Source organism: Lycorma delicatula, chromosome 2 (genome assembly GCF_047948215.1).
Source record: "Lycorma delicatula isolate Av1 chromosome 2, ASM4794821v1, whole genome shotgun sequence".
NCBI classification, from domain to species: domain Eukaryota; kingdom Metazoa; phylum Arthropoda; class Insecta; order Hemiptera; family Fulgoridae; genus Lycorma; species Lycorma delicatula.
Window position 1 is genome coordinate 192699524 of NC_134456.1, and position 11287 is coordinate 192710810.

At 28.4% G+C, this 11287-nt stretch overlaps 1 protein-coding gene across 1 annotated transcript in view; it reads right to left on the reverse strand.

Moving 5' to 3' along the window:
- LOC142320022 (inactive pancreatic lipase-related protein 1-like) overlaps positions 1–10267 on the reverse strand; it is a 48875-nt gene extending 38608 nt beyond the window's left edge. The window contains exons 1-2 of the mRNA XM_075357702.1: positions 10255–10267; positions 7539–7770 (exon numbers count right to left, since the gene is read on the reverse strand). Coding sequence (XP_075213817.1) covers positions 7539–7770; positions 10255–10267 — 245 coding nt within the window. The remainder of the gene's footprint in view (positions 1–7538; positions 7771–10254) is intronic.
- Between the last annotated feature and the right edge of the window lie 1020 nt (positions 10268–11287).

Below are 11287 nucleotides of genomic sequence, written 5' to 3' on the forward strand. Positions count from 1 at the left end.
AAAAAATGTAATATTTTTGGTAATCTAGATGAAGTTAGTCAAGGATGGCTTTATAAAATTAATAAAGCAAGGTATTACTTTTGTCAGCTGATGTTATAAGTAAAATGGTATAATATTAAGCAGTGCTTGAGTTAAAATCTATTTTACCATCAGGCATATAGAAAATAAATCTTAGGATTTAACACATACGAGAGTTATCAAAAGATTTTACATAAGATGTATGTACAGACGAACATAAACAATAAAAATACATTTAACAATAGTACATTTTCTATCATAAATTCATTGAGCAAATTTAAGTTTCAAAAATTTCTGTATTTGATTTTATTTAATATTTTCATATCCTTATACTGTGAAGTCTCAGCAATAATACTGAGAGTAACAATCAGTGTTGAGAGTATGATTATTATTTGAGTTTTAGGTGCCATAATTATGCTGAAAATGCTATATATGACAATTTAAATATTACTATCAAAAAGGACTAAAATAAAAAAAATGTAATATAGAGATCTTAAAATTCAGAAGTAGACTGAAATGATTTCTTGTGCTAACCAGTGAATATTTTTCTTACGATTTCTTTTTCAGTATTTATAATCATTATTTATTAATAATGTTGCAGTCATTGTTTATTGTCACAGCTGAACTTAACACAAAGTTTACTTTTTCTTTTTGCAATAAAAAATAAATAATAAAGTAAAATTTAATCTACTTTACATTATTTTGCATCAAGATGTTAATGAGTGTATGCTTTGTTTCATAAATAAAATTACAAACCACATAGAAATATATTTCCTAAATGGTTGTTATTATAAAATAAAGTTTTAACATTTTCTAAGATATGGTCTAGTAATATGCAGTAAAAATTCACAGTACCAACTCCCAATTTCATGATTTTTAAAAATAAATTATGATAATAAACAATAAACAAAGACAGTGAAGTAAAAATTTAATGATTTCTTACTCACCTTTTATATGATACATCTCAATTTTTGAAACTAATAAAATTGAGCACACAAGCTCACCTAAGCATCTAAAAGTACCTAGAATAAAAAAGTGTTTTCAATTATTTTTTAGAATTAATAAAAAGGATTATTATAAAATCAAATAGTAGTAAAAATTGCTTGGAGATGTGAGAAAATCAGATTAGAATAAATAAATTAATAAAATTTTATGTTCTATTTGCACTCAGTTAAGCACTTTGTACTCCAAATTATACTAACTGATTTAGATTGGAACAGATGATTAAATACCATTGTCAGCTTGATTCTCGTAATTAGTAAAGAGTAAAATTTTGTATTAAAGTAATTTTCTAAATAAAAAGACATTTTGCAACCTCTTTTTAACTCTAAAATTCCCACCCAAAAACAAAAATTTAATTTTAAAAGAAAATATTTTGGAGGTCTGGAGAAAACATATTTGTATATCATGTGTCCAGTGAGCTTTTCTCTCATTAAAAAAAAATAAAAATAGACTATTCTCATGTAGGTAGTAGAAAAAAATATTACAAATAAATCTACATCATTGTATATATGATTTTTTTTAACTATCCTTTTTTAACCACACCAGGTCAACCGGTAACTGCCTAAAAGATGTTGCCTTGATTGACCTAATGTGACATGGCAAAGACTAACCGCCACCCATCAGACATTCCCACTGGGATTCCAGCTGGTTCAATGGGGCAACATGACCTCCGCTTCTGGCTGTCGTGAAGCCCCTCCCCAGAAGGGCTAACACACGACTATTATAAAAATATTTAATGCTACAGTAAATTACTGTAATAATAAAATTGTTAACATGTTTTAATTATTCTAATGTTGTTTTCTATTTAAATATAAGAACGTAATTGACAATCTGTTATTAAAACTTATTTTAAATTAACAGGTAATCAAAATGAGAAATAACAAATGAAATAGATGTTTTATTCTGACTGGTACACAATAATGTATTAAATAGACTATGTCAGGAGTCAGTAGACAGTCTACTTCCAGAATAATAAAAGGAAATGGCCAATTTTTACCTGGTTAGATCAAAGGAAACCATTATAAAACTGTGATCAGAGCAGTGTCATAATGTATATATAACCACAACAAAAGTGATTTAAATTCATCTTAATGTACTTAAAAATAATAAATGTGCAAATACTATTAAAAAAATATATGAAGGTACTAAACAGATAAATAAGCACAAAAAAAATTTACAAGGTGTTAAAAGAGATTTTTTGTGCACATATTATTTGCACACATTAAAAGTAGATGTAAACATTTAACTACTTACTTTTATTATTTTAAACAGCCCTTTATGAGTATTTAAAATTGTGTATAATGTAAAAACTCTTATGACAGAATAATGTTGGTCATGTTGAAGGTTATCCTTTAATTTTATTTTATATAAATTGGTGGGAAGATAATTTAATTTAAATAAATAAGAAATCCTTTTCAGAACTATAATTCAGTGGTAATAAGACATCACTGTTATTATAATGTTTACCTTGAAGTGTTTAGCAAACATGTTTAGTATGTGGGCATACTTTTGCTTAGCATATGATTTTTTTAACTTTTTAGTAAATCATTATTTTAACAATAAGTATTCCAATGATTGAGAGATAAAGTATTTTATAGCTTTAATAAAATAGATGACAATCATAAAAACTTTTGAAGAATATTATTCTAGTGAATTAGCAGTCAATAAATAAAAAATATATGTATAGAATGGAGAAGTTACATTTTTGTTTGCATTTTTGTAACTTATTAACACCTAAATTACAAAATACATATAATTCTACTGCAGCTGGTAGAAAGAAATATAATACACTAAGGAGGAAGAAATAAAATAATAAGTCACCAAGTTGCAAAATTGTCAGTAAACAATTTAATTGCAAGTGAATTGCTTTTATCTGTAATAAAAACAGACTGAACTGTATTCTGCCTTTATCTAGAAGTCAGGTGAAATGCCTGTATCTGTATATTTAATAACAGTGTGTATTAAATAAGTGCTTTGTTAAAAAAAGTTTAGTTGAAAGTTAGGAGATGATCCACTATCACCTAATGTATGATTTTGAGAATCGTTTAAGGCAAGATCAGCATTTTAATATATTCCTTTGACAATTTGTCACTGTGAATACTAACACTTTATTGAATAATGATAATGATAACAATAGCAATAACAATAACAACAACAATAATAATAATATATGTAAACAATTATATAGAACCTGATATATTACAGTTTAACACTGTTTTACATTTATAATAATACATTTCCAATATCTACCTGGCCTGAATGTCCATTCTTAGTGCAGAATCTAAGAATATAATTGAAACATGTTACTGTAATTAATATTACTATATTAAAATGTGCAAACAATAATACTGAAAACATTTATTAAAACCATTTTGCTATGACAGTTAAAATAAGAATAAAAATTTTACTTACTAATCATCCTGTGATTAAATTATTTAGGTAAATATATTTCAGGTATTACCTCTATGATATAATTTAGTTAGATTTTTATCCATTGATACTAGTATTTATATTTTTTTAAGACTCATTAAAATTCCATTATTAGAATGAAGTAATTAGGTTTTTAGTTCAACTGACTAACATGATAAGAACCTGACTGTGAATTGTAACTTTATATTTGTTTATTTTCAGCTTTAGAATAAAATTAAGTTAATGTAGTAAACTGTATAATCTAGTTAAAGTAATCTAAGTTGAAGTACTGATTATTTTTTACTACTTTTTTTCTAAGAACATGTAACCAGAAGATTATTGTTTTCTATTGATGAATACTAATTTAATTTTTTTTTTTTAATTACTTAATTAGCACAGCCCAACTCATAATCTCATTAGTATATTTACAAAGTAGACAACCATAGTATTTACAACTTATATTATCACTATCTATTAATATTTAATAAAATAATTATCATCTTAAGAACACAACAGTCTAATGCACAATATAACAACAGCAACATAATAAATTTAGACATAACTAAAGAAAGCTTCCAATAATTTAAAATACTAAATAAAGCTCGTTCATACTGTAGTATTACAAAATTACTATGCTATACTGTAGTTAAAATTCTTGATACAACTGTCATATTTACATAAACATTCATCCTATCTTGTGCTACTTTTTTTACAGACTTTACTTATAAAGTCTATTCTAAATAAAACCTTCATATAATAATATTAACCACTACAAAAAAAGAGAAAGTTCTCAGTTTGATTCATACCTATTTTTACGTATCCACCATTATTATTTACCATGTGAAACAATTTTTGATGATTCTTTTTTTATTTTGTAGAGAAAGTTCCTATGGTAGTTCTGTTTTAAAGTTTTTTCAAGATAACTTAATTTTCAGACGTTTTAGGTAAAAAATTAAATTGTCTACAGACAATTAAAAATATTTTTCATTTCTTTGTTGCCATCATTCTTTTCTATTGAATTGTTACATCATAGTGATATACAATCTTACAACATTCAGATATTTAAAATATTTTACTCAAAAATCTGAGAAAATCAATTGGAAAACTTAGGTAAAAATAAATACGAGTAATAAATATATTCCTATTATATCGTCCTGTCTACATTGATTCTCTGCACTCCTTGTTTTTATTTTTATGAAAGTGGAAGTTTCTCACATTTTGTACTTTCATTTGAATAGTAATTGAAAAAGTTATATTTCAGTTTCTAGTAAATATTTCTGTCAGTTTTATTTTTTTTTTAAACTTCATTTTATAAACAATTTTTTTAGACTGTATTTTTGCATTCTTTTTAAATTACATATTTTTTATTTTTTTATTGTTAAATACTGCAAAGACACATTGTAGGTATTCTTATAAATTAACTGGTCAATATAATTTGTTATTCTACTATTTGGCTATAAGGGAGGGCTTTGTTATTTGGGCTAGCTAACTGTTTATGTCAATTACAGCTCCAAAATGTCATTACTTTCTTTCTTTTTCTGTTTAGCCTCCGGTAATTACCATTCAGGTATTACTTCAGAGGATGAATGAGGATGATACGTATGAATGCAAATGAATTGTAGTCTTGTACAGTCTCAGTTAGACCATTCCTGAGATGTGTGGTTAATTAAAACCCAACCACCAAATAACACCGGTCTCCACAATCTAGTATAAAATGTTGTTACTTATAAAATGATTAATAATTATAAATACAATTTGTAGAAATAATAAATCATGCCCATGATATTATTCCTATGGCAATCTGTACACACACTCATGCATGCACGCACACATATATAGTGGAAAAGTATTTACTTTCCTATTACTGTGTGTTAAAATTATTGAATGTTAAAACTCACATTGATACTTAACATACTTGAACATGTATTATTTAATAACTCATTATTATTTAATACTCATGTATTATTTAATAACTTTATTAAAATAAATCAAGTTCTATAAAAAAGTAATTAAAATAATATATACTGCCTTTTTCATTTTAAAATAATTACTTCTTAATAAGATATGAGACTTTGGTAAGTTCATTAATAAATAGAATTTTCCCTAAATCAGATAAATTTTTAACATACTGGAATTTAAGTTCAAAAGAAAACAAATAGAAAACTTCTTCATAAATGAACTTTTATTGCTAAAAGATAATCCACCACCTCTCCTGAAAATTTCTTGAGAACACAGGGGTATAAGTGTCTTCTTTGCCAGCAGGTGTAAGCATATCTGTTTTGTTTTTATTTTATCTATGACAGAGCTGTAATTTGACTGTCACTGCTGGAAGCTAAACCAATAGTAAGTATTTTTGGATTTTGTGTATAATGAAGTTGGATCATTCATCTTTCTTCTATCAATTTTATGGAATTAGGCTAAAATCTTCAGTTCCAACCAAAGATAAAACTTTGAGGAAAAGGAACTTTTCATCTGAAAAATCTCTAACGAATTTCATTAAACACTGACTACACAACAATACTGCTATTGAAATTAATGAAGTACTTCAAATGTGATTAGGAGGCATGGCTTTGCAGTCAATGTGTAGTAAGATGACATTGTATAGTTATGCAGAATTTGACCTGCATTTACAGAACCCAAAGTAAGATCAAAGGGAACAAGGATAAAGATGAGAAAGGTGATTTATCCAAAGATAAATACAGCACTGGTCAAACAAACATGTCTAAAGGATAGCTCAAGGCCCACTTCAAACAACGGGAATGCATCTCACCCCCAGTCTCTCAAGAGATGAGGTGTTTTATTCAAAGGATGAAACTGGACAATACTAATTTTGTTTCAACTCAAGTAAATTAAAAAAAAATTACCATGATTATACCTGTTTTTATAAAAAAACTATTTTTTAAACACGCCTATGTTTTCTTGGAAATTTTGCAATTTAAATTAAAGAATTTAACAAATTTATTAACCTTTGTATAAAATATTTTTCTGTGGATAGGAGTTTCTGGATTCGCCAACATAATTAGTGAATTTCATTGATGAATTGCTCTCATTGATTTTATTTATCTTTTAAAGTTAGTCTGAGTATTGTCATATAGTTTATTTTATGAAAAGTTTTTTTTTTCATTCATTCTAATATACTGATAAAAATGAATTTTTCCTACTTTTATCAAATATTTTATTTTGAATGCGTAAATGTAAGCTTTCACATTTTTCTGTGATTTTTGTTACTAATTCATGTTGAGAAATAAACCACACTTGCCTTTGTGAGCACTCATTTAACCTTCAATCTGTTTTATTTTTTCTTTCAAGAAGCAATTTATTTTCAGTAAAAGCAATAATTTTTAGGTTTAGCTTTTATCTGCTGTAATTACACTTTACAAACAAATACCAACTGTGAAACTGATTGTGTGAACTTTGGAGGAGAAGCAGAAAACCAAATTATACATTTTTTCCATGACAGCTGGAAATGAATAAATAAAACAGTATGAGCATGATTAATTTTGATGATAAAATGATCAAATTTAAAATGTCATTGATTTTTTGTTATTCTGTCAAAACATTTTCAATTACATTTTTATTGTAATCTTAATGAAGATTCTTAATATGGTTTTGCCTTAAGTTATTGCTGTAACTTTTTTTATTTGGAAGGATATATTATATATAATTAAGATGTGGTCATAAAGTAAAATCTAACTAAACTGTCTACCCATTTTTACTTGGCGAAGTAATTGCAAAAATTTTTATTTTCAGATTTCAACGGAAATATCCATTTTGACCATCCCTGAATCCATTTTACTAGTTTCAGCATTATTATTATTATTCAGTCCATTTTTTTATAAATGCTCAGTTAATTTATTTCTAATTGTAATTAAATGTAGTTTTTTATATAAAATAATGAAACTGATTATTTAATATAATTACTAATTTGACTAGTAATCAGATGATATCATTTCATCATTTGACTGAAAAGTTTAACTCTGATGAAATGGTTCAACTGTTTCATATACACATGAGTTCAGTAATATCATTTAGTGTTAATTAATTAACTAAAACAAATTAACTATAATTAGAATTTTATACACAGGACAATACATTTCAATTCCATTTACTTCAAATTTGTTGTTCCTCCAAATACTAATGAAAAAGCAACCAACTGCTCTGGCACCATACCACATTCAAGCCATCTTTTCCAAGTTTTATTATCTGGAGGTTGCCAGTGTTTTGATGGATGTAGCTGGCTGCTAAATGCAGAATGACATTTTCTATTTTTTTCTGCTTGAATATCCCAAAGTAGCTGTTGCTGAAGTTCAGCATGAAAGGCTTTCTGATAGAAAAATCTAACTAGCAAACAGAAAAATGCAATTTTATTTCCAAGTTTCATAGATAATTCTTTTATTTTTTAGGATTTTTATTTTAAGATAAGTCTATAAATATAGTGGCATATAATAATCCAATTGTTCATTTTTTTTTTTTAAATACAATCTTAAAATTTGTATTATATAATATATAATTATAGTGTTATGTAGATATAAATGATACATATCACCTATCTCAAATGAGTGGATATAATTTGTTTATTTTGTTTTATAAATAATAAGATGTAATAAGAATTGAACAGAGATTTACAACCATGTGTAACATGCAAGGTTTTGAATTAAACTATCTATCATGCCTTTGATTACAATACTCTTTACTCTTCTGTCAAGTTCCCACCAGTACTATGATGATTGCAGAAGATTTTACAGTGAAAAAACCAGTGAAGGTTTTACGGTGAAAAAAAATACTTTGTTTCATATTCTGTTCTTGTTGGAGCTTCAAAAAAATAGAATATGCTAGCTATCATAACCAAAAAAGTAATGGGTGGCCTGACACTTGACACATGCCATTCGTAAAATTAATGAAGTAGTAATTCCTTAAGAATAACAAGGTATCCTACACCAAGCTTAAAATGAAACATTTTCAACCAAAAGCTTGAAAAATGAAGAGTAAAATGGTTTTCTGTTATCTTCTTCCCTAAGGTGAACGCTGTTGCACATCAGAATGTTAAATTCATCAAACCGCAGAAGATATTCAGTAAAATAAATGACATCTGTAATCAGTTTACCACAGGCTCTATTGGCTATAGACATTTTTATAGTTCTCAGAAAAAGCAACTAGGATTAGTAGTAATTGTATCTCAGGTGCTTTAACTCCATTACACTCCTGAGCGGGAGACTGGAGAAATGATGCATTATGTACTTTCCCTCTACATGTTAGATTCAATACTGCATATGTGAGTACACATAGTTTGACATAATAAATTTAATCAATTTTTTAAAATATTTTTTTTCTTGAAGAGACGAAAAGAAAAAAACACATGGTGGTAATTCTGTTCATACTAACATTTTTTACACAATATTTACTAATCCCATTATAACCTGAGAGTGACAGCAAATAGCTACAGTAGTGTGCAAATTTTTTTTTATTCCTCTTGTGTCTACACCGCTTGAGCACACCCATTCTTTATGTTGTCTATGTAATGTGAGGTAATTGTTCTTTGATTGTTTAGCAGTTTTCATGTTATAAATAGTGTTTTGTGAAAGTTTATTTCATTTCTTATTACAAAATCATATTTTCATATTTTTTGTTCCATGTGTCTTGAATTTATAATGATGGACATAACTACAAGAAAGGGTACAAAAATTGATCCTCTTTCTGATATTATCAGTGACGCAACAACAAATACCTTCTGAGTGTGGTGTTGGACTAGGGATAATGAATGCTGTTTTAAAACAATTTAAAGAAACTGGTTACTTTTCACAGAAGCCATAGCCAAAACAGTTAACAATCTATCAAAGATCATTATTGATAAGACACACAAGAGAGAAGTGAGGTATGCAATTGGTAAAATTTGTAAAAGTCATCAACAGCTCCTTCTCATTATGGACCATATCACAATGGAAGAAGTCAATGATGCAATCAACTTAACAAAATGTAGAAAAGCAGCTGGATTAGACAACATACACAGTGTATATCCTGAGTTTATTAAATGCATCGGTCCAAACAAAAAATGATGGCTTTTAAATCTTTATAATGATATCCTGCAGAGGGGTAAGTTACCAAAATTTTTCAAGAAAAGTAAAGTAATTGCCATTCCTAAGCCTGGGAAGGATATTGCTCAACCTGAAAGCTACAGACCAATGGCACTTAGGTTTCAAGATTACTTAAAAAGAATACTACTTGTGTGCCTAACACCTATTCTCAGTAATGGTATACCAATGGAGCAGGCTGATTTTATGCTAGGAAGAAGTTGCTGCGATCAGGTCCTTTCGCTTACAACTTATATAGAGAAAGGATTTCAACAAAGGCTTAAAACATCTTCTGCATTTATTGATCTAAGTTCAGCCTATGATACAGTCTGAAACGAAGGACTACTTACTACTCAAGGTGTACCAGCTTATTCCTTGCAAATCATTCCTTAATTTACTGAGTGAGATGCACCTGGCACCTCTATTGTTTAATATTTATATCTCAGGTATACATATCATCAACTACATCTTGAAAATTTATGCATATAGATGATATTGTGATTGGTACATAAAGCTCAAACTGAAGCTATACTGTCAGAAGACCTTGGCCAATCAGTAAATATTTCAAAAAATGGCGGCTCCAACCAAATCTAAATAAAACTGGTGTTCCATCTTAACAACAGGGAAGCTCAACGAACTATTGACGTTAACTATGAACGAGTTGCACTGAAATATAACCCACACCCGACATACCTTGACAGAATACTTACCTTACAGAATACTTACCTTACAGAATAGTGCTTGACAGAATACTTACCTTTAAACAACATCTTGAAAAATTATCAGCTTAAGTTAAAACTAGAGCCAGCCTGATTCAGAAAACTGGCCAATTCGTATTTGGCAGCTACCACCAAAACTCTAAGAATCAGTGAACTAGCCCTCGTACATTCAACTGCAGAATAATGTGCTCCTGTCTGCTACCACATCAAGCTCCAACACACATCTGAACCAGGCTATGCGAACCATAACTGAAACCATTGGAACAACTCCACTCCAGTGGCTACCATTGCTGAGTAATATTGCAACCCAGCCCCCAAACTAGACAACCTCAAGTTACAGTTGGAAAAATATAATGCTAACCTACCTCTACCTATTCAAACCAATATAGAGTTTTTCAAACAGCAACACCTGAGACTGAAGTACAGACATCCACCTGTAGCAGCTGTCGATTGGATCAATGACTCTAACACAAAGGATCACTGAACATCACTACTGCAAGGTCAGAATATCAGTAACTCCATCCTTGTGACAAATCCAACTCTGAGGGTACCAGGATTTACTCTTCCCAAAAGACAGTGGTACAACATCAACATGATTCACACAAATCATGGTATCTGCAATAAGAGTCATGACGCAATGGGGAGCTGTGGAAAGCCCATGATGCGACCAATGTGGAGCTGAAGAGCGAACAAAAGCCCACCTGGCCCTGGTTTGTTCAAATTCATCTTTTAGAAGCTCGGAAAAAGACATCCATGATCTTACCCCAAAGCATGGAATGGCAAACCCACTGTGACCTGTTTGTGATAAAAAAGTGCAACAGACGTAATATTGTTAATAATATTATAGACATAATATTGTTAAATTATTCATTCATCATCAAGTTTTGTAAAAATTGCAATATTTGTAAGTTTATTTGAATATATATGTTTAACTATAATTAGTTAAATAAGTCAAATTTGATTCAATATTCAATTTCAGAAGTTTATAGTTAAATGTTTTTTTAGGTAGTTACTCTATTTCTTTATTATATATAAATTAAAACTTATAATCATGAGTGGAATTCTTAAATT